The following is a 23741-nucleotide window of genomic DNA, read 5'->3' on the forward strand; positions in this document are numbered from 1 at the left end:
TGGTATGGATCAGTAGGAACCAGTATGGACCAGTTAGAACCAGTAGCGACCAGTATAAACCAGTATGGATGAGTAGGAACCAGTATAAACCAATAAAGACCAGCATGAACCAGTAAGAACCAGTATGAACCACAAAGAACCAGTAAAAATTACCATAGACCAGTAAGCACCAGTAAACAACGATATAAACCAGTATGGACCAGTAGGAACCAGTAAAAATTGGTAAAAACCAGTATGAGCTAGTGAAAACCAGTCCCATCCCAGTAACCCCAAAACCTCCTCAGTGTCCCTCCCAGTGCCCCTCAACCCATCCCTGTCACTCCCAGTGCCTCCCAGTCCATCCCAGTCACTCCCAGTCCATCCCAGTCCCTCCCAGTCTCTCCCAGTCCTTCCCCAGTCACCCTCCAGTTACTCCCAGTGCCTCCCACTCCCTCTCAGTCACTCCCCAGTCCATCCCAATCCCTTCCCAGTCCTTCCCAGTCCCATCCCAGTGCCTCCCAGTGTCTCCCAGTCCATCCCAGTAACCCCAAAACCTCCTCAGTGTCCCTCCCAGTGCCCCTCAACCCATCCCAGTCACTCCCAGTGCCCCTCACTCCATCCCAATCCCCTCCCAGTCCCCTCCCAGTGCCTCCCAGCCCCTTCTCAGTTTCATCCCAGTCCCTCCCAGTGTCTCCCAGTCCCTCCCAGTCCCCTCCCAGTCCCTCCCAGTCACCTCGGCCAGGCGGATCTCCCTGCCCAGCTCCTTGACCAGCTGCCCAGGCCGCACAGTCTCGGGGATCTCCTGCTCGTGCTCGGCCAGCACCTGCGGGCAGGAAGGGGTTAAAAAGGGGGCGGGAAAGGGTTAAAAACGGGGCAGGAAAGGGTTAAAAACGGGGCGGGAAAGGGTTAAAGTGAGGGGAAAAAGGGTTAAAACGGGGAGGAAAGGGTTAAAAATGGTTCAAATCCCCCCAAGTCCACCTCAGGAGCCCAAAATCCATCACAGAGACCCCCAAAATACCCCCAGGACCCCCAAAAATCCCCCAAATCCCCTATAAACCCCCCAAAATCCCCCCCAGACCCCAAAAATTCCCCCAAAATTCCTTTATCACCACCCAAATCTTCCCCAAATCCCCCCAAGATCCCCAAATCCTCCCCCAAATCCCCTATAAATCCCCAAAATCCTCCAGGACCCCCCAAACCCCTAAAAACCCCCCAAATCCCCCAAAACCCCAAAATTGCTCTCCCCAGACCACAAAAATCCCCCCAGACCCCCAAAATATCCCCCAGGACCCCAAATCCCCTATAAACCCCCAAAATCCTCCCCAAAAATCCCCCCAGGGACCCCAAAATTCCCCCAAAATCCCCCCAGGATCCCCAAATCTTCCCCAAGTCCCCTACAAATCCCCCAAAATCCCCCCTAAATCCCCTATAAACCCCCAAAATCCCCCCCAGAACCCAAAAAATTCCCTAAAAATCCTATATCACCACCCAAATCTTCCCCAACCCCCCCCTCCCAAACCCCTATAAACCCCCCAAAACTCCCCCCAAAATCCCCCAAACCCTATAAACCCCGAAAATCCTCCCAAATCCCCCAAAAACTCAACCCCAAATCCCCCAGACCCCAAAATCCCCCCCAAAAATCACCCCAAATCCTATAAATATCAAAACATCACCCAAATCCCCAATCCCAAAATCCCCCCCCAACCCCCAGACCCCAAAAATCCCCCCCTAAACTCCCCAAATCCCCTCTATAAACCCCCCAAAATCCTCCCCAAGACCCCAAAATCCCCCCCAGACCCCAAAAATTCCCAAAATTCCCCAAAATCTCCCCCAAGACCCCAAATTTCCCAAGACCCCCAAATCCTCCCCAAATCCCCTATAAACTCCCCCAAAATTCACCCCAAATCCCCCAAAATCCTCCCCAAAATCCTCCCCAAGACCCCCAAATCCCCCCAGACCCCAAAATCCCCAAAATCCCCCAAATCCCAAACCCCGCAGACCTCGCGGCGGGTCCAGGCGCGGAAAGCTCCGGTCAGAGCTCGAGCTCCCAACACCAGATAGGCTGCGGGGTGACGGCGATTCTCCCGCAGACCTGCAACCCCAAAATTGGGGTGGGAACCCCGAAATCGGGATGGGAACCCCAAAATTGGGGATGGGAACCCCAAAATTGGGGATGGGAACCCCAGAGAAATCCCAAAATCGGGATGGGAACCCCAAAATTTGGGTGGGAACCCCCAAAACTGGGGATGGGAACCACAGGGAGACCCCAAAATTGGGGGTGGGAACCCCAGAGAAACCCCGAAATTGGGGTGGGAATTCCAAAATTTGGGGTGGGAATGCAGAAATTGGGGATGGGAATCCCAGAATTTGGAATGGGAACCCCAGAGAAACCCCAAAATTGGGATGGGAATTCCAAAATTGGGGGTGGGACCCCCGAAAATGGGGATGGGACCCCAAAAATTGGGGATGGGAACCCCAAAATTTGGGGTGGGAACCCCAGAGAAACCCCGAAATCGGGATGGGAACAACAGGGAGACCCTAAAATTGGGATGGGAATCCCGAAATTGGGGATGGGAATCTCAAAGAAACCCCAAAATCAGGATGGGAACCTTGAAATGGGGATGGGAATCCTGAAATTCAGGATGGGAACCCCAGAGAAACCCCAAAATTGGGATGGGAACAACAGGGAGACCCCAAAATTGGGATGGGAACCCCAGAGAAACCCCAAAATTGGGATGGGAACCCCGAAATTGGAGATGGGAACAACAGGAAAACCCCAAAATTGGGATGGGAACGCCGAGATTGGGGATGGGAACAACAGGGAAACCCCAAAATTTGGATTGCAATCCCAGAGAAACCCCAAAATTGGGATGGGAACAACAGGGAGATCCCAAAATTGGGATGGGAAAACTGAAATTTGGGGTGGCAACCCCAGAGAAACCCCAAAATTGGGATGGGAACCCCACAGAAACCACAAAATTTGGGGTGGGAACCCCAAAACTGGGGATGGGAACCCCAGAGAAACCCCAAAATCAGGATGGGAACCCTGAAATGGGGATGGGAACCTCGAAATTTGGGGTGGGAACCCCAGAGAAACCCCGAAATTGGGATGGAAATCCCAAAATTTGGAATGGGAACCCCGAAATTGGGGTGGCAATCACAAAATTAGAGATGGGAATCCCCAACTGGGATGGAAATCCCAAAATTTGGGGTGGGAGTTAGAGGAAAACCCCGAAATTGGGGATGGAAACTGCAGGGAAACCCTGAAATTGGGATGGGAATACCAAAATTTGGGATGGGAACCCCAGAGAAACCCCGAAATTTGGGGTGGGAATTACAGGGAAACCCCAAAATTGGGGATGGAAACTGCAGGGAAACCCTAAAATTGGGATGGGAATCTCAGAGAAACCCTGAAATTGGAATGGGAACCCCAAAATTGGGGATGGGAACCCCAGAGAAACCCCAAAATCGGGATGGGAATCCCAAAATCGGGATGGGAAAATCCCAAAATTGGAATGGAGATCCCAGGAAAACACCAAAATCAATATGGGAATCTCAGGGAAATCCCAAAATTCAGGATGGCAATCTCAGGAAAATCTGATGAAATCCAAAATTGGGATGGGAATCCCAAAATCAGGATGGAAACCCCAAAAATTGAGATGGGAATCTCAGAGAAACCCCAAAATTGAGGATGGGAACCCCAAAATCAGGATGGGAATTACAGGGAAACCCCAAAATTGGGATAAGAATCCCAAAATTCGGGATGGGAAACCTGAAATTGGGGATGGGAAACCCAAAACTGAGGGTGTGAATCCCAAAGAAACCCCAAAATCAGAATGGGAATCTCAAGGAAATCCCAGAATTGGGATGGGAATCCCAAAATTCGGGATGGGAACCCCAGAGAAACCCCAAAATCGGGATGGGAAAATCCCAAAATTGGAATGGAAATCCCAGAAAAACCCCAAAATCAACATGGGAATCTCAAGGAAACCCCAAAATCAGGATGAGAATCTCAGGAAAACCCTAAAATCCAAATGGGAACCACAGAAATACCTCAAAATCAGGATGGAAATCCCAGAAAAACCCCAAAATCAATATGGGAATCCCAAAAAAAAACCCCAAAAAATGGGTTTAAAGCCCCACAAAACGAGTTTAAAGCCCCCCAAGCACCCCAAAATGGATTTAAAGTCCCTCAAAAAGGGTTTGAAGACCCCAAAAATGGGTTGAAATTCCCCCAAAAAGGGTTTAAAAACCCCAAAAAAGGGATTTTTAGCCCCAATTTCAGCACTCACCTCGGAAGGTGTCCAGCAGGTGTTTCCCCACATACCAACAAACTGTCTCAAAATTTGGGAATTTGGCCAAATCTGAGGTGTTGAGGCGACGCTGGAGCTCGTAGGCCCTGGGGGAAGGGAAAAAGGAGATTTTTGGGGGGTTTTGGGGGATTTTTGGGGTTTTTTTGGGATTTTTGGGGATTTTTGGGGGGATTTTTGGGGATTTTTTTTGGATTTTTGGGGAATTTTTGGGGATTTTTGGGCCTCACGACCACCCCACAGCACCCAATAGCTCCTGCTACCCCAAAATCACTCTGAGTTTTACTAAAATGATCTAAAAATGGGAAAATATCACCCAAAAGGTGCTAAAAAATCATAAGGGTTATTCCAAAAAAAGGCAAGGATTCAAAAATTAACTCAAAGCTCCCAAAATCCCCAAAAAAACCCTTTAAAATCCTCTTCAGACAACTGCCTAGCCCCACAATCACCCCAAAAACCCTAAAAAAATTTAAAAAAATCCTTCAAACCACCCCAAACCTCTCAATCTCCTCCCCAATCCCCCAAATTCCCCCAAAAAACTCCCCAAACCCCAAACCCTTTAAATCCCCAAACCTCTCCTCAATCCCCCCAAAAACCCTAAAAAAACCCGTTTAAACCACCCCAAATCTTTTAATTCCCCCAAAAATCCTCCCAAAACCCCAAAAAAACCCTTTAAACCTCTTCCTAATTCCCCCTAAACTCCCCAAACCCCTTCCCAAAAACCCCAAAAACCCCAAAAACCCTAAAATAACCCAAAAAAACCCCAAAAAACCCCCAAAAAGCCCCACCTGAGCTGCATCCCGATGTTGAGGCTGTGCAGGAAATTTCCCCCGAAGGCCAAAGAGTCCACTGGGGTGAGAACGGCGTGGATCCAGCCTGGGGGGACAGCCAGGTGCCAACTGGGGCAACTGGGAGGGACTGGGAGGGAACTGGGAGGGACTGGGAGGAACTGGGAGGGACTGGGAGGGAACTGGGAGGGACTGGGATTCACTGGAATCCACTGGGATCCACTGGGAAGGGGTAAGGAGGGCACTGGGATGTACTGGGAGCAAACTGGGAGGGACTGGGAGTTACTGGGAACTCCAGGAAGGGCTAAGGAGGGCACTGGAAGTGAACTGGGAGGCACTGGGATTTACTGGGAGTTACTGGGATTCACTGGGATTCACTGGGAAGGGCTAAGGAGGGCACTGGGAGCAAACTGGGAGCGAACTGGGAACTCCAGGAAGGGCTAAGAAGGGCACTGGGATGTACTGGGAGCAAACTGGGAGGGACTGGGAGTTACTGGGAACTCCAGGAAGGGCTAAGGAGGGCACTGGAAGGCACTGGGAGTGAACTGGGAGGGACTGGGATTCACTGGGAGTTACTGGGATTCACTGGAATTCACTGGGATCCACTGGGAAGGGCTCAGGAGGGCACTGGGATCCACTGGGATGCACTGCCCCAGGTGACACTGAGGTGACATTTTAAGGTCCCTGCACACCGGGGGGGATGAAGAGGGTCTGGCCCTGGCACAGGTGGCACAGGTGACACTGGGGGCACTGCGAGTGGGTTTGGGGCTCTGTCCCTGGTCCAGGTGACACTGAGGTGACACTGAGGTGACATTTTAGGGTCACCAGTGGGGATGAAGAGGCTCTATCCCTGACCTAGGTGACACTGAGAGGGTTTGTCCCCAGCACAGGTGACATTGGGGTGACACATGGGGCTCTGTCCCACTCACCGGTGGGGATGAAGAGGGTCTGTCCCTGGCCCAGGTGACACTGGGGTGACACTGGGGGTGGGTTTGGGGCTCTGTCCATGGCCCAGATGACACAGGTGACACTGGGGTGACATTTTTAATGTCCCCACTCACCGGTGGGGATGAAGAGGGTTTGTCCCTGGCGCAGGTGACATTTTTAATGTCCCCACTCACCGGTGGGGATGAAGAGGGTCTGGCCCTGGCACAGGTGACACTGAGGTGACACTGAGGTGACATTTAATGTCCCCACTCACCGGTGGGGATGAAGAGGGTCTGTCCCTAGCCCAGGTGACATTTCAGGGTCCCCACTCACCGGTGGGGATGAAGAGGCTCTGTCCCTAGCCCAGGTGACATTTTTAATGTCCCCACTCACCGGTGGGGATGAAGAGGGTCTGGCCCTGGTGCAGGTGACACTGGGGTGACACTGAGGTGACACTGAGGTGACATTTCAGGGTCCCCACTCACCGGTGGGGATGAAGAGGGTCTGTCCCTGACCCAGGTGACACCAAGGTGACATTTAATGTCCCCACTCACCGGTGGGGATGAAGAGGGTTTGTCCCTGGCGCAGGTGGCACTGGGGTGACACTGGGGGTGGGTTTGGGGCTCTGTCCATGGCCCAGATGACCCAGGTGACACCGAGGTGACATTTAATGTCCCCACTCACCAGTGGGGATGAAGAGGGTCTGTCCCTGGCACAGGTGACATTTTTAATGTCCCCACTCACCGGTGGGGATGAGGAGGGTCTGGCCCTGGCGCAGGTGACATTGGGGTGACACTGGGGTGACATTTAGGTTCCCCACTCACCGGTGGGGATGAAGAGGGTCTGGCCCTGGCGCAGGTGACACTGAGGTGACACTGAGGTGACATTTAATGTCCCCACTCACCGGTGGGGATGAAGAGGGTCTGGCCCTGGCGCAGGTGGCACTGGGGTGACACTGAGGTGACACTGAGGTGACATTCTAGGTTCCCCACTCACCGGTGGGGATGAAGAGGGTCTGGCCCTGGCGCAGGTGACACTGAGGTGACATTTGGGGCTCTGTCCCACTCACCGGTGGGGATGAAGAGCGTCTGTCCCTGACCCAGGTGACATTTCAGGGTCCCCACTCACCGGTGGGGATGAAGAGGGTCTGGCCCTGGCGCAGGTGACACCGGTAGCACCGATCCACCTGGTCCCCGAAGAAGAGCTCGGGCTGGTTCCTGGAGCTGCTCCAGGCCTCGAACAGAGCCAGGTTGGCCGCAGAGGGACGAGCCAGGTAGAAGATCTTCTCACCCTGGGGGGAGATGTGGGGTGAGAGGTGGGGCAGGTGAGGGGAGATGTGGGGCAGGTAAGGGGGAAATGTGGGGTGAGATGTGGGGCAGGTGAGGTGAGAATGTGGGGTGAGATGTGGGGTGAGATGTGGGGAGAATGGGGTGAGAACGTGGGGCAGAGGGAAATGTGGGGCAGGTGAGGGGTGAGAATGTGGGGTGAGATGTGGGGCAGGTGAGGAGAATGTGGGGCAGGTGAGAGTGGGATACGGGGCAGGTGAGAGGGAAAATGTGGGGTAGGCAAGGGGTAGAATGTGGGGCAGGTGGGGAGAATGTGGGGCAGAAGAGAGGTGTTGTAGGGCAGAAGAGGGAAATGTGGGGCAGGTGTGGGGCAGGTGAGGAGAGAATGTGGGGCAGGTGAGGGGTAGAGATGTGGGGCAGGTGAGGGGTAGGATATGGGGCAGGTGAGGAGGGAGAATGTGGGGCAGGTGAGGGGCAGAAGAGGGGTGGGATATGGGACAGGTGAAGAGTGGGATATGGGGCAGGTGAGAGGGGAAAATGTGGGGTAGGCAAGGGGTAGAATGTGGGGCAGGTGAGGGGAGAATGTGGGGTAGGTGAGGGGTGAATGTGGGGCAGATGGAGGGTGCAATGTGGGGCAGGTGTGGGGTGGCATATGGGACAAGTTTAGGACAGGTATGGAGAAATCGTGGGGCAAGAGAAGAAGGAAATGTGGGGCAGGAGAAGGAAATGTGGGGCAGGTTTGGGATGGAATATGGGACAGGTTTAGGACAGGTCAGTTAGTGTAACCACACAGCCTCAGCCCCAAATCCCCCAAATCCCCTCTAACTTCCCCCAAATCCCCCAAAACCCCTCTAACTTCCCCCAAATCCCCTCTAACTTCCCCCAAATCCCCCAAAACCCCTCTAACTTCCCCCAAATCCCCTCTAACTTCCCCCAAATCCCCTCTAACTTCCCCCAAATCCCCTCTAACTTCCCCCAAATCCCATCTAACTTCCCCCAAATCCCCCAAATCCCCTCTAACTTCCCCAAATCCCTCTAATTTCCCCAAAACCCCCCAAAAACCCCATAAAACTCCCTGTGCCTCCTGACCACACCATACCTCCTGCAGGTGCTTCTCCCAGCAGTGTAAAAGTCAATGTAACCACAAACCCCAAATCCCCTAAATCCCCTCTAACTTCCCCCAAAACCACCCCAAATCCCATCTAACTTCCCCCAAATCCCCTCTAAGCCCCCCAGACTACCCCAAAAACCCCCTAACCACACCATACCTCCTGCAAACACTTCTCCCATCAGCGTGGAAATCGGTGCAGCCACAAACCCCAAACCCTCTAAATCCCCTCTAACTTCCCCCAAACCACCCCAAATCCCCTCTAACTCCTCCAAATCCCCCCAAAAACCCCAAAATCTCCCCACCTACCCTGAGCACGTGGCACCAGGCGGAGATGCCACCACAGTCAATGTGGAAGTCGCTGTAACCACAAACCCCAAACCCCAATTCCCCCAAACTCCCTCTAACTTCCCCCAAATCCCATCTAAGTTCCCCCAAATCCCTTCTAACTTCCCCCAAATCCCCCCTAAATCCCCAAAAACCCCCCTTGTGCCTCCCTTGCATCCTGACCACGCAATACCTCTTTCAGTTACTGCTCCCATCAGTGTAAGAGCCAAGGTAGCCACAAACCCCAAACCCCAATTCCCCTAAATTCCCTCTAACTTCCCCCAAATGCCCCCCAAAACCCCAAAAATGCCCTTCATACCCTGAGCACGTGGTACCAGGCAGAGATGCCTCCACAGTCTACGTGGAAATTGCTGGAGCTTCACATCCCCAGCCCCAAATCCCCTAAATTCCCCAAATGCCCCCAAACCCCCTCTAACTTCCCCCAAACCACCCCAAATCCCCCCAAAATCTCCCCTCCTACCCTGAGCATGTGGCACCAGGCTGAGATGCCCCCGCAGGTGATGTGGAAGTCGCTGTAGCCACAAACCTCCAAACCCCTAAATCCCCCAAACCCTCTCTAACTCCCCCGAAATCCCCCCAAATCCCCCCAAATCCCTCCAAAATTCCCCCTCCTACCCTGAGCACGTGGCACCAGGCGGAGGTGCCCCGCAGGCGATGTGGAAATTGCTGCACCCCCAAACCCCAAATCCCCTAAATCCCCCAAATGCCCCCAAAACCACCCCAAAACCCCCCATCCCCCAAACCCCCCAAATCCCTCTGGTACCTGAGCACGTGGCACCAGGCAGAGGTGCCCTCGCAGGCGATGTGGAAGTCGCTGTAGCCTCAAACCCCAAGCCCCAAATCCCCCAAACCCTCTCTAACTTCCCCCAAATCCCATCTAACTTCCCCCAAACCACCCCAAATCCCCCCAAATCCTCCCTGGTACCCTGACGTGGCACCAGGCGGAGGTTCCCCTGCAGGTGATGTGGAAGTCGCTGTAGCCGCAAACCCCAAATCCCAATTCCCCTAAATCCCCCAAATGCCCCCCAAATGCCCCCAAATCCCCCCCAAATGCCCCCAGGTACCCTGAGCACGTGGCACCAGGCGGAGGTTCCCCCGCAGGCGATGTGGAAGTCACTGTAGCTGTCCCTGGCCCCCATCAGGCAGTACTTCTGCACGCTCGGTCTCTCCCGCGCCGACTCTCCCGGCCAAAGGTTCTCCACCCACGAGAGTTTGCGGACGATCCGCGGGGTTTGGACCAGGTTGGAGAGTCTGGGGGGCAAGGAGGGGCGGTCAGGGGATGGGGGGTGTTGTTGTGGGGCTGGGGGATGCTCCAGGGAGGGGAAAACCCCATAGGGAAGGGGAAAAGCCCCATAGGGAACAGAGAAACCCCATAGGGAAGGAAAAAAAACCCATAGGGAAAGGGAGAATCCCATAGGGAAGAGGAAAACCCCATAGGGAAGGGAAAAAACCCCATAGGGAAGGGAAAAAACCCCATAGGGAAGGGAAAAACCCCATAGGGAAGGGAAAAAAACCCATAAGGAAAGGGAGAACCCCATAGGGAACACAGAAATCATAAAGGGATGAGAAAAACCCCATAGGGAAGAAAAAAAACCCATAGGGAAGATGAAAACCCCATAGGGAAGGGGAAAACCCCATAGGGAACAGAGAAACCCCGTAGGGAAGGAAAAAAACCTATAAGGAAGGGGAGAACCCCATAGGGAACATGGAAACCCCATAGGGAACATGGAAACCCCATAAGGAAGGAAAAAAAGCCCATAGGGAAAGGGAGAACCCCATAGGGAAGGGGAAAACCCCATAGGGAAGGAAAAAACCCATAGGGAAGTGCAAAACCCCATAGGAAAGGGGAAAACCCCATAGGGAATGAAAAGAATCCATAGGGAAGGGGAAAACCCCATGGGGAACATGGAAACCCCATAGAGAGGGGAAAAACCCTATAGGGAAAGTGAGAACCCCATAGGGAAGAGGAAAACCCCATAGGGAACATGGAAACCCCATAGGGAATGAAAAGAACCCATAGGGAAGGGGAAAACCCCATGGGGTGACACTGACTGTGGGGTGGGGAGCGACTGAGGGGGAGGATTTGGGATTTTGGGATCCTTGGGATGGTGGGGAGCAGCTGTGGGTGTTACTGGGAGGGACTGGGAGGGACTGGGGATGCTCTGGGGGTTACTGGGACATACTGGGAACACCACTAAGGTCACAGTGGGGTGACATTGACCCCAAAACAGGCAGATCCCAAAGTGGAGGAGATCAGAGTGACCCCAATGGAGTCCCAGAGGTGCTCTGGAAGGCACTGGGTCATACTGGGCCATACTGGGAGGCACTGGGAGGGACTGGGAACATCACCAAGGCCACAAAAGGGTGACACTGACCCCAAAACAGGGAGATCCCAAAGCAATGAAGCTCAGAGTGACCCCAAATGAATCTGGGAGGTGCTCTGGAAGGCACTGGGCATACTGGGCCATACTGGGCCATACTGGGAGGCACTGGGGACACTCCAAGGGTTACTGGGACATACTAGGAACACCACTAAGGTCACAGGAAGGTGACATTGACCCCAAAACTGAGAGATCCCAAAGTGGAGGAGATCAGAGTGACCCCAATGGAGTCCCAGAGGTGCTCTGGAAGGCACTGGGTCATACTGGGCCATACTGGGAGGAACTGGGAGGGGCTGGGGGTTACTGGGACATACTGGGAACATCACCAAGGCCACAAAAGGGTGACATTGACCCCAAAACAGGGAGATCCCAAAGCAGAGGAGCTCAATGTGACCCCAAATGAATCCAGGAGGTGCTCTGGAAGGCACTGGGCCATACTGGGACATACTGGGAGGCACTGGGAGGGACTGGGAACATCACCAAGGTCATAAAGGGATGACATTGACCCCAAAACAGGGAAATCCCAAAGCAGAGAAGCTCAATGTGACCCCAAATGAATCTCAAAGGTGCTCTGGAAGGCACTGGGCCATACTGGGACATACTGGGAGGAACTGGGAGGCACTGGGGATACTCCAAGGGTTACTGGGACATACTGGGAACATCACCAAGGCCACAAAAGGGTGACATTGACCCCAAAACACGGAGATCCCAAAGCAATGAAGCTCAGAGTGACCCCAAATGAATCTGGGAGGTGCTCTGGAAGCCACTGGGCCATACTGGGCCATACTGGGAGGGACTGGGAGGCACTGGGGACACTCCAAGGGTTACTGGGACATACTGGGAACATCACCAAGGTCATAAAGGGATGACATTGACCCCAAAACAGGGAGATCCCAAAGCAGAGGAGCTCAATGTGACCCCAAATGAATGCCGGAGGTGCTCTGGAAGGCACTGGGCCATACTGGGCCATACTGGGAGGGACTGGGAGGCACTGGGGGATACTGGGAATGCTCTGGGAGTTACTGGGACATACTGGGAACATCACCAAGGTCACAAAGCGGTGACATTGACCCCAAAACAGGGCAGCTTAGAGTGACCCCAAATGAATCCGGGTGTGCTCTGGAAGGCACTGGGCCATACTGGGAGGGACTGGGAGGGACTGGGAACATCACCATGGTCATAATGGGATGACATTGACCCCAAAACAGGGAAATCCCAAAGCAGAGAAGCTCAATGTGACCCCAAATGAATCCCAAAGGTGCTCTGGAAGGCACTGGGCCATACTGGGAGGCACTGGGAGGCACTGGGAGGACTCACCGCGTGTCAGAGAACTCCAGGCTGGTGACATTGAGGACCCTCTCCCGCCGGGGTGACCCCAAATAGGCCACGAAGTCCCCGAGGCGCATGCGCAGCTCAGCCTGCCGCCCCACGTCCACCACAGCGATCACCTTCTCTGCCCCTGCGACCCCAAAAGCTGGGCTGAGACCCCCCTGGGACCCCAAAAACTGGGCTGAGACCCCCCTGGGACCCCAAAAACTGGGCTGAGACCCCCCTGGGACCCCAAAACCCACCCCGAGTACCCCAGAACCTGCAGAGCCCCAAAAAACCCCAATGATTTACTGAAATCCTATTAATTTTCTGAAATCCTATTAATTTTCTAAAATCCTATTAATTTTCTGAAATCCTGTTGATTTCCCGAAATCCCCCTGTGCACCCCAAGAACTGAGGTGAGACCCCCCTGGGCCCCCAAAATCCACCCCCAATATCCCAGAACCTGCAGGGGGGTGACGATGACCTCCAGAGCCCCCAAAATCCCCAAAAAACCCCACTGATTTACCGAAATCCTATAAATTTCCTGAAATCCCAGTAATTTCCTGAAATCCCCCTGTGCACCCCAAAAGCTGGGGTGAGACCCCCCTGGGACCCCAAAATCCACCCCCAATATCCCAGAACCTGCAGGGGGGTGAGGTCACCCAACAGAGCCCCCAAATCCCCCAAAAATTCACTGATTTGCCAAAATCCTATTAATTTCCTGAAATCCCATTAATTTCCTGAAATCCCACTGATTTCCCGAAATCCCTCTGTGCACCCTAAAAACTGTGCTGAGACCCCCCTGGGACCCCAAAATGCACCCCAAATATCCCAGAACCTGCAGAGGTCACCCAACAGAGCCCCAAAAAACCCCACTGATTTACCGAAATCCTATTAATTTTCTGAAATCCCACTAATTTCCTGAAATCCCTCTGTGCACCCTAAAAACTGTGCTGAGACCCCCCCCTGGACCCCCAATATCCCAGAACCTGCAGGGGGGTGAGGATGACCTCCAGAGCCCCCAAAATCCCCAAAAAACCCGACAGATTTACCGAAATCCTATAAATTTTCTGAAATCCCACTAATTTCCTGAAATCCCCCTGTGCACCCCAAAAGCTGAGGGGGGATGGGGATCCCCTGGACCTTCATTTATCCCCCCAAGACCCCCCAAAACCCCCTCAAGTGTTCCAGGATGTCACCAGGAGGGGATATAGGGACAGGTATAGGTTGTGTCCCTATTTTGGGGTTTTGGGGACACCCTGATGACCTCAAATCCCCCAGACCGACCCCAAAATCTCCTAGACTGACCCCAAAACCCTCCAGACTGACCCCAAAGCCCCCCAAACCCCCTCATGTGGTACAGGATGTCGTTAAGAGAGTGAGAAATAAAACTATATAAATACAGATATTAATTTAAAGATAAATCTGTAAATATGTGATATAGAGGATTGGGGGGTCCTGGGGACCCCAAAACTGATGCCAACCCCCCCCAAAACTGACCCCAAACGCCCCCAGACTCACCCCAAAGCCCCCCAAACCCCCTCACGTGGTACAGAATGTCATTAGACAAGTACAAAATAAAGATACAAAAATATAAATATTAACTTAAAGATGTATCTGTAAATACAAAATATAAAGAGTTGTGGGGTCCTGAAGACCCCAAAGCTGACCCCAAACCCCCCAAACTGACCCCAAAAGCCCATAAACTCACCCACGTGGTACACAATGTTATTACAAGAGTGAAAAATAGAAATATAGATATACAGATGTTAACCCAAAAATACATCTACAAATACTGAATATAGAGGATTATGGGGTCCTGGAGACCCCAAAAGCTGACCCCAAACCCCCCAAACTGACCCCAAAAGCCCCCAGACTCACCCCAAATCCCCCCAAAACCCCTCACGTGGTACACAATGTCATTACACCAGTAGCAAACAAAGGTATACAAATGCAAATACTAATTTAAAGATACAAGTATAAATTACAGAGCATTGTGGGGTCCTGGAGACCCCAAAACCGACCCCAAACCCCCCAAACTGACCCCAAAAGCCCCCCAGACTCACCCACGTGGTATACAATGTTATTACAAAAGTGGTAAATAGAAATATAGATATATAGACGTTAACCTAAAAATACATCTACAAATACACAACATATAAAATTACGGGGTTCTGGAGACCCCAAAACCGACCCCAAACCCCCCAGCCCGACCCCAAAAGCCCCCAGACTCACCCACGTGGTGCAGGACGTCGCGGGGGGTGAAGGAGGGGGGCGGCAGGGTCATGCCCAGCCCCTCCTGCCGCGACACCAGGATGGGGACACTGAAACTGTTCTCCTCCAGGTACTCCACCGTCAGCTGGGCTCCCGTGGGCCTCAGCAGCACCTCGTCAGCACTGCGGGGTGTTCAGGGGGGGTGTGAGACCCCCAGGGACACCCCCAAAACCCAGAGGGACCCCAAAAAATCCATAGGGATCCCCCAAAACCCATAGGGACCCCAAAAAACCCATGGGAAATCCCAATCCCTATAGGAAACCCTGACTATTTGCTGGGCCTCAGCAGCACCTTGTCAGCACTGCGGGGTGTTCAGAGGGGGGTGAGACCCCCAGAGACACCCACAGGGACCCCAAAAAATCCATAGGGATCCCCCAAAACCCATATGGACTCCATAAAACCCAAAGGGAACCCATAGGGAGCCCAAAATCCCTATAGGAAATCCCAAACTCTGACTACTTGCTGAGCCTCAGCAGCACCTCGTCAGCACTGCGGGGAGCAGGGCAGGTGAGAGACCCCCAGGGACACCCACAGGGACCCCAAAAAACCCATAGGGACCCCAAAAACCCAGAGGGACCCCATAAAACCCATAGGGACCCCATAAAACCCATAGGGACCCCACAGTCCCTATAGGAACTCCCAACCCCACTGGGCCTCAGCAGGACTTTGTCCACTCTAGGGGCACAGGGGGTGTGAGACCCCCAGGAGTGACCAGTGACCTCCTGGGACCCCCCAGGACACCCCCAGGGACCCCCAACCAATGGACTGAGCAACAGCTGGACTGACCCTGACCTGGACTGAGCAACAGCTGGGACCACCAACAGCTGGGACTGACCCTCACCTGGACTGACCAACAGCTGGGCTGACCAACAGCTGGGCTGACCCTGACCTGGACTGACCCACAGCTGGGACTGACCCACAGCCGGACAGACCCCACACCTAGACAGACCCACAGCTGGACAGACCCCACACCCGGACTGACCCCAAAGCTGGACAAACCCACACCCGGACAGACCCACAGCTGGACTGACCCACACCTGGACTGACCCACACCCAAACAGCCCCGCCCCTCACCTGGGGAAGGTGCGGCCGCGCAGCTCCCGGATGAACTGGGCACTGCCTGTCCTGGCCGGACGGCCTGGGTCCTGCTCGGGGGCCTTGGCTGGAGCTCGGCGCCGCTTCACTGCCGGACAGACGGACATGGGGACATGGGGACAGAGGAACATCGGGACATGGGTGGGGATATGGGGACAGGGGGACATGGGGACATGGGGACATGGGGACATGGGGACATGGGGACATGGGTGGGGACATGGGGACAGAGAGACAGAGTGATAGGGGGGCATGGGGACAGGGGAACATGGGGACACGGGGACATGGGTGGGGACGGGGACAGAGGAACATGGGGACAGGGGGACACGGGTGGGGACACAGGGACAGACAGAGTGATAGAGGGACACAGGGACAGAGGAACATGGGGACACAGGGACATGGGGATGTGGGTGGGGACATGGGGACAGAGGGACACGGGGACAGGGGGACACGGGGACAGGGGGACACGGGTGGCGACACGGGGACAGAGGGACAGAGGGATGCGGGTGGGGACATGGTGACAGAGGGACAGAGGGACATGGGGACACGGGGACAGAGGGACATGGTGACAGAGGGACATGGGGACATGGGGACAGGGGGACAGGGGGACGTGGGGACACAGGTGGATCCATGGGGACATGGGAACCCAAGGACCCTCAGGGAATGGAGCAATCCACGTGGCCACGGGTGGATCCAGAGAAACCCACAGAACCCCAAACCATATGGATCCACAGCCCAAATCCCCCCAAATCGCCCCAAATTCCCCCCAAATGCCCCCAAATTCTCCCCAAATCAAACAGACCCACAGGGAACTGCAGGGCTATGGGTTTCTGTGGAGCCACACAGAGCTGGTGAACCCACAAACATGGGGAATCAGATAAACCCACAAGGATCCGTGCGGATATGGGTTTCCCACAAAAACCTGGGGGAACCTGTGAGGTCGTGGAGCTACAGGAACCCATAAATGCAGGGAGCCACAGGAATCCCACAGATTCCACACAAACCCCACATGGATCCACTAACGTGCACCTACATGGATCCCACATGGATCCACATGGATCCCACATGGATGCAGTAACACATGAACCCATATGGACTCACAAGAACCCACACAGATCCCATAGATCCATGCAGATCCCACAGGAATCCAGTAACACAGGGACCCACATGGATCCACACGGACCCACATGAACCTACATGGATCCCATATAGACCTACATGGATCCCACACGGATCTAGTAACACAGGGACCCACATGGATCCACATGGATCCCACATAGACCCACATGAACCTACATGGATCCCATATGGACCTACATGGATCCCACACGGATCTAGTCACACATGGACCTACATGGACCCACATGGGTCTAGTAACACATGGACCTACATGGATCCCACATGAATCCACATGAATCCCACATAGATCCCACACAGATCCAGTAACACGGGGATCTACATGGATCTCACATGGACCTACATGGATCCCACATAGATCCAATAACACGTGAACCCATATGGACTCACAAGAACCCACAGAGATCCCATAGATCCATGCAGATCCCACAAGGATCCAGTAACACATGGACCTACATGGACCTACATGGATCCACATGAATGCCACAGGGATCCACACAAATCCCACATGGATCCAGTAATACATGGACCTACATGGAACCCACACGGATCCACACAGATCCTAATGAATCCCACATGGATCCAGTAACACGTGGACCTACATGGATCCCACATGGATCCACACAGATCCCACATGGATCTAGTAACACATGGATCCCACACGGATCCACACGGATCCCACATGGATCCCATACAATCCCACATGGATCCTACATGGATCCACATGGATCCCACAGATCCCACACAGATCCGGTAACACACGGATCCACATGGACCCACATGAATCCTACACGGACCTACATGGATGCAGTAACACGTGAACCCATATGGACTCACAAGAACCCACACAGATCCCATAGATCCATGCAGATCCCACAAGGATCCAATGACATAGGGACCTACATGGATCCCACATAGATCCACATGGATTCACATGGATCCCACACAGATCCAGTAACACATGGACCTACATGGATCCCACGTGGATCTAGTAACACGTGGATCCATGTGGACTCACAAGAACCCACACAGATCCCGTAGATCCATGCAGATCCCACATGGATCCATGCCAATGCACGTGAATTCCACGCAGATCCACATGGATCTCACATAGATCCAGTAACACGTGGACCTACATGGATCCACGCAGCTCTACATGGATGCTACATGAATCCCACAAGGATCCCATACAATCTCACATGGATCCACACAGATCTACATGAATCCTACATGGATCCGCATGGATTTTACACAGACCCAGTAACATGTGGACTTACATGGATCCACACAGATCTACATGAATCCTACGTGAATCCTACAAGGATCCCATACAATCCCACATGGATCCACGCAAATCTACATGAATCCTACATGGATCCACATGAATCCTACATGGATCCACATGAATCCCACACAGATCCAGTAACACATGGACCTACATGCATCCCACATGGATCTACTAACATGTGAACCCATACAGACTCACAAGAACCCACACAGATCCCATAGATCCATGCAGATCCCACATGGATCCACACCCATGCACATGAATTCCACACAGATCCACGTGGATCTCATGTAGACCCAGTAACATGTGGACCTATATGGATCCACACAGATCTACATGGATCCTACACGAATCCACATGGATCTCATGTAGACCCAGTAACACGTGGAGCCACATGGATCCACACAGATCTACATGGATCCACATGGATTTTACACAGACCCAGTAACACGTGGACCTACATGGATCCACACAGATCTACATGAATCCTACATGGATCCACGTGGATTTTACACAGACCCAGTAACACATGGACCCACATGGATCCACACAGATCTACATGAATCCTACATGAATCCCACAAGGATCCCACACAATTCCACATGGATCCACACAGATCTACATGAATCCTACATGGATGCACATAAATCCCACAAGGATCCCATACAAGCCCACAGGGATCCCACACAAACCCCACAGGATTCAATCCCACATGGACCCACATGGATTTACAAGGATCTCACCAAGATCCACGTGAATCCCACAGGAATCCCATACAGACCCACATGGACCCACACAGACCCCACAGGGATCCACATGAATCCCACAAGGATCCCATATGGATCTATATGAATCCCACACAGATCCCACACAGACCCCACAGGAATCCACATGAATCCCACAAGGATCCCATACAAACCCACATGGACCCACACAGACCCCACAGGGATCCACATGAACCCCACAAGGATCCCATATGGACCCACATGAATCCCATACAGATCCCACATAGACCCACATGGATGCCAGAGCATCCACACCCATCCCCCCCTCCCAGTCCCTCCCAGTCTGCCCCAGTCCCTCCCAGCATCCCCTCTGATGGAGACCCCTCCTCCCAGTCCCTCCCAGTCCCTCCCAGTTCACTCACTGACGGAGGGTCCCCTCAGCACGGCGCACTGGGGACAGTGGTACAGGTCGATCTCGGCCGCCGCCTCCTCCTCCACCCCCACGCAGCTGTGGGACATCCCAGTGACTCTCAGTGCCTCCCAGTGACACCCAGTACCTCCCAGTAAACCCCCAGTGCCTCCCCAGTGACCCCCAGTGCCTCCCAGTGGCTCCCAGTAACCCCCAGTGCCTCCCCAGTAACACCCAGTGACCCCCAGTGCCTCCCCAGTAACCCTCAGTGCCTCCCAGTAACCCCCAGTGCCTCCCCAGCACACCCCACAGCCCCAGCACGGAGCTCTCTTTGCATCTCCCAGTCCTTTCCATGCTTTCCCAGCACCCCCAAGTCCCTCCCAGTCCTTCCCAGTACCCTCCAAATTCTTCCCAGTACCCTTCAGACCTTTCCAGACCCTCCCAAACCTTTCCCAGTACCCCCCAGACCATCCCAGTACCCCAACACTTCTCCAACTCCCTCCCAGTCCCCCCAGACCTCTCCCAGTCCCTCCCAGTACCCTCAAAGTCCTTCCCAGACCTTCCCAAATCCTTCCCAGTATCTCCAATACCCCCCAAGTCTCTCCCAGTGTCCCCCAGACCTCTCCCAGTGCCCCCAAGTCCCTCCCAGTATCCCCCAAGTCCTTCCCAGACCATCCCAGTGCCCCCCAGTCCTTCCCAGTACCCCAAGACTTCTCCTCCAACTCCCTCCCAGTACCTCCCATCTCCCTCCCAGTCCACCCAGACCTCTCCCAGTCCCTCCCAGTCCCCTCCAGCTCTCTCCCAGTGGCCCCTAGAACTCTCCCAGTCCCTCCCAGTGCCCCCCAGACCTTCCCAATCCTATCCCAATATCCCCCAAGTCCTTCCCAGTCCTTCCCAGTACCCCAAGACTTCTCCTCCAGCTCCCTCACAGTACCTCCCATCTCCCTCCCAGTCCACCCAGACCTCTCCCAGTCCCTCCCAGTCCCCTCCAGCTCTCTCCCAGTGGCCCCTAGAACTCTCCCAGTCCCTCCCAGTGCCCCCCAGACCTTCCCAATCCTATCCCAACACCCCCCAGTCCTTCCCAGACCATCCCAGTCCCCCCCACACCTTCCCAGTACCCCAAGACTTCTCCTCCAACTCCATCCCATTACCTCCCATCTCCCTCCCAGTCCCCTCAGCTCTCTCCCAGTCGCTCCCAGTCCCCTCCAGTCGCTCCCACTGCCCCCCAGACCTCTCTCCCAGTCCCTCCCAGTGCCCCCCAGCCCTCTCCCAGTGCTCCCAGTGCCTCCCAGTGCCCCCCAGCCCTCTCCCAGTCCCTCCCAGTGCCCCACCTGCCATGGAACCAGTCCTGGCAGCCGTCGCACTCGATCATGAAGCGGGTGACATCGTAGGGCAGGCGGCACAGGCAGTACACGGGCACCGAGGCCATGGCCGGGACCCCCGGGGGGACCCCCGAACCCTACAGAGCCCCCCCGCCCCGGGACATCCGCCCGCTGCCCTGCGGACCCCCAAAAACCCCAGAAAACACCCCAAAAAATGACCCCTGAGGTGCTCTGGAGAGGACTCCCTAAAAAGACCCCAAATCCCCCCAAAAACACCCCCAAAAAGCGCTCTTCCCCCCCAAAAATGACCCCTGAGCTGCTCTAGAGAGGACTCCCTAAAAAGACCCCAAATTGCCCCCCAAAAGCGCTCCCCCCCAAAAAAACTAGCCCTACGGACCCCCCAAAACACAAAACCCCCAAAAATTACCCCTCAGCTAAAAGCTAAATTACTCTCTCCCTAAAAAGACCCCAAAGCCCCCCAAAATGCGGCCCGTGAGGGGAAAATGGGGATCTTGGGGGGAATTGGGGGGCAGAACCCCCCAAAAAAGAATCTAGAAGGGATGGGGATGCTCTAGAAGGGTTTTTAGGGATTTGGGATCCCCCTGGAGTGTTTATGAGGGGTTAGGAGCCCCAAAAGGGTCTGGAGGGGTTGGGGGATTCCTCCAAGGGTCACCAGGGTTCTGGGACCCCCGACTGAGGGTCTAGAGAGCCTAAAAACCCCCAAAAAAGAGTCCTGAGGGTTCTCCCCGCTCTGCCGGGTTTGGGGTCACCCCCTGAGGGGTCTGCGGGCTGTGGGGACCCCAAAAAGGGCGGCAGGGCCCGGGGGTCCCTCAGAGCGCCTGGGGGGTCCCGGCTCCCCCCTCCCTCCACGCTGTGGGGTCTCCGAGATCCCCCAAACCCCCCGAAAGCTCTCGGGACCCCCCAAGACCCCCGCAAAGCCGGCGGGACCCCCCTGAGGCCTGCGGGACGCCGCGAGGCCTGCGCCTCCCGCACCGCCACCTCCCGACTAGGCCGCAACCCTCCCCGGCCAGGCCCGGCGCTTCTCTCGGCCGCTCCTCCGCCGCCGCCCGCTCGCCGCCGCCTCTCCCGGCTCGGACCCGGTGCCTCCGCCGCCGCCGCGGCCTCTGCGCGCTCCGGCCGCCCGGGAAAGTTTTATTCAAACGCGGAAACGGGGAGGGAGAGGGCGGGGCTCGGGCGCCATTTTGGCCGCGTCGCGCCGCCATCTTGGGAAGGGCTCGGGCGCCATTTTGGGAAGGACCAAACGCCCTCATTGGGTGTGAGGGGGCGCGGCCGCCATCTTGGGAGTGGCGGCGCCATCGCCCTATGGAGTGCGGCGACCCGGCCGCCATTTTGAGTGTGGCGAACCGGCCGCCATCTTGAATGTGGCGACCCGGCCGCCATTTTGAGAGTGGCGCGCACCAGCCACGCTTGGATTTTTTTTCAATTTTTAGTATTTTTTCTCTTTTTTTTTCTTTTCGCGCTTTACGTAACAACTTTCCCCGCCAACGAAACGCCTTCCCCACCCCCTCGAACCCGGAACGCTCGTGAATTCACCTCGCTGGCCGGTGAAGGGGGTGAGGTGGATGAAAAACGTGGAAAAAAAATGACCCAAAATGACCAAAAAATGACCCAAAAATGGGCTGAGGGAGGGGGAGGGGAATGGGGGAGGGGCTGTGGCACCAGTCGGACCAGTTTGGATCACCAGTAAACCCAGTTCCCCCTCTGCCGTGGTGATGTTCAGGGAAATTCTAGGCCGGTGAGGGGATTTGGGATGAAAAATGGGATTTTTGGGGCTCTGGGGTGTTTTGAGGGGAAAAAAAGGAATTTTGGGGTAAATGAGGGGGAAAATGAGAGGTTGGGGGTCAAACATTTGTGTTTTGGGGTGAAAAAAGGGCTAAAAATTGGGATAAATTCGTGTGGGGACAACAAGGGCAACATGCCCAAAAAAAGGGGTTTTTTGAGAGAAAATTTGGGGAAAAATAGGAGATTTTGGGGCTGAAAATTGGGGTGACATCCTTGAGGGGAAGGGAAGACCCTAAAGGGGATTTTTGGGGTGAAATTCTGTGATTTATGGGGTAAGAAGTGAGGTGATGTGGTGGGAGAGGTAAAAAAAGGGAAAATAGGCCCAAAAATGGGGGTTTGGGGTGAAAAATTGGAATTTTGGGGCCAAAAAGTGGCGTCACGTTCAGGGGGTGAAAAAGGGGAGGGGAAGGCATCAAAAATAGGGATTTTTCGGGTGAAATTAGGGGATTTTGGGGCTAAAAATTGGGGTGACCTCATGCAGAGGGAGGAAAAGACCCAAAAAAAAGGGGATTTTGGGGGGAAAATAAGGGATTTAGGGCAGAAAATTCGGGGTCACCTCAAAGGGCACAAAAAAGGGAGTTTTGGGGTGAAATGAGGTGATTTTGGGGCACTGGAAAGTAATGTGGAAAGGGGGAATGAGCCACAAAAATAGGGGATTTTTGGGGTAAAATAGGGAGATCTTGGGGGGCAAAATGGGGATTCGACCTGGGCAGAGGAAAAAGGAGGCTTTTAGGTGAAAATGAGGTGATTTTGGGGTTAAAAATTGGGTTCCTAAAAAGGGGATTTTGGGAGTGAAAAGTGGGGAGCAAAAAAAGGGGAATTTGGGGGATTTCAAGGCAAAATGAGGCAATTTTGGGGTTGTAAATAGGAGTCACACCACGGGAGGGAGTCAGACCCCCCAAAAATGTGATTTTGGGGTGAAAAAATGTGATTTTGGGGTGAAATGAGGTGATTTGGGGGTGGAAATTGGTGGTGGGGGCAAAACAAAGGGGATTTGGGGTGAAACGAAGAGATTCGGGGGTTGAAAATCATGGGATTTTTGGGATTTTGGGGGGTTTTGGGGTGATTTTGGGGTGAAAATGAGGTGATTTGGGGTCAGAATGAGGTGATTTTGGGGTCAAAAATTGGGTTCCTAAAAAGGGGATTTTGGGAGTGAAAAGTGGGGAGCAAAAAAAGGGGAATTTGGGGAATTTCAAGGCAAAATAAGGCAATTTTGGGGTTGCAAATAGGGGTCACACCACAGGAGGGAGTCA

General features: G+C 54.2%; 1 protein-coding gene across 3 annotated transcripts in view; it reads right to left on the minus strand.

Annotated features, from left to right (window-relative positions):
* LOC146420256 (histone lysine demethylase PHF8-like) overlaps positions 1-21571 on the minus strand; it is a 43639-nt gene extending 22068 nt beyond the window's left edge. For 2 of the 3 annotated variants that reach the window (XM_085048474.1, XM_085048473.1), the window contains exons 1-11: positions 20695-21571; positions 19377-19462; positions 15787-15895; positions 14674-14834; positions 12445-12586; positions 9811-9997; positions 7133-7295; positions 5078-5165; positions 4272-4378; positions 1980-2071; positions 713-802 (exon numbers count right to left, since the gene is read on the minus strand). In XM_085048474.1, the coding sequence (XP_084904600.1) occupies positions 713-802; positions 1980-2071; positions 4272-4378; positions 5078-5165; positions 7133-7295; positions 9811-9997; positions 12445-12586; positions 14674-14834; positions 15787-15895; positions 19377-19462; positions 20695-20792 (1323 nt within the window). In that variant the 5' untranslated portion in view covers positions 20793-21571. The remainder of the gene's footprint in view (positions 1-712; positions 803-1979; positions 2072-4271; positions 4379-5077; positions 5166-7132; positions 7296-9810; positions 9998-12444; positions 12587-14673; positions 14835-15786; positions 15896-19376; positions 19463-20694) is intronic. The other variant, XM_085048472.1, reaches the window with a different exon arrangement.
* Between the last annotated feature and the right edge of the window lie 2170 nt (positions 21572-23741).

This window comes from Lichenostomus cassidix, unplaced genomic scaffold (assembly GCF_008360975.1).
Source record: "Lichenostomus cassidix isolate B80296 unplaced genomic scaffold, HeHo_3.0 HiC_scaffold_884, whole genome shotgun sequence".
In the NCBI taxonomy this organism is placed as follows: Eukaryota; Metazoa; Chordata; class Aves; order Passeriformes; family Meliphagidae; genus Lichenostomus; species Lichenostomus cassidix.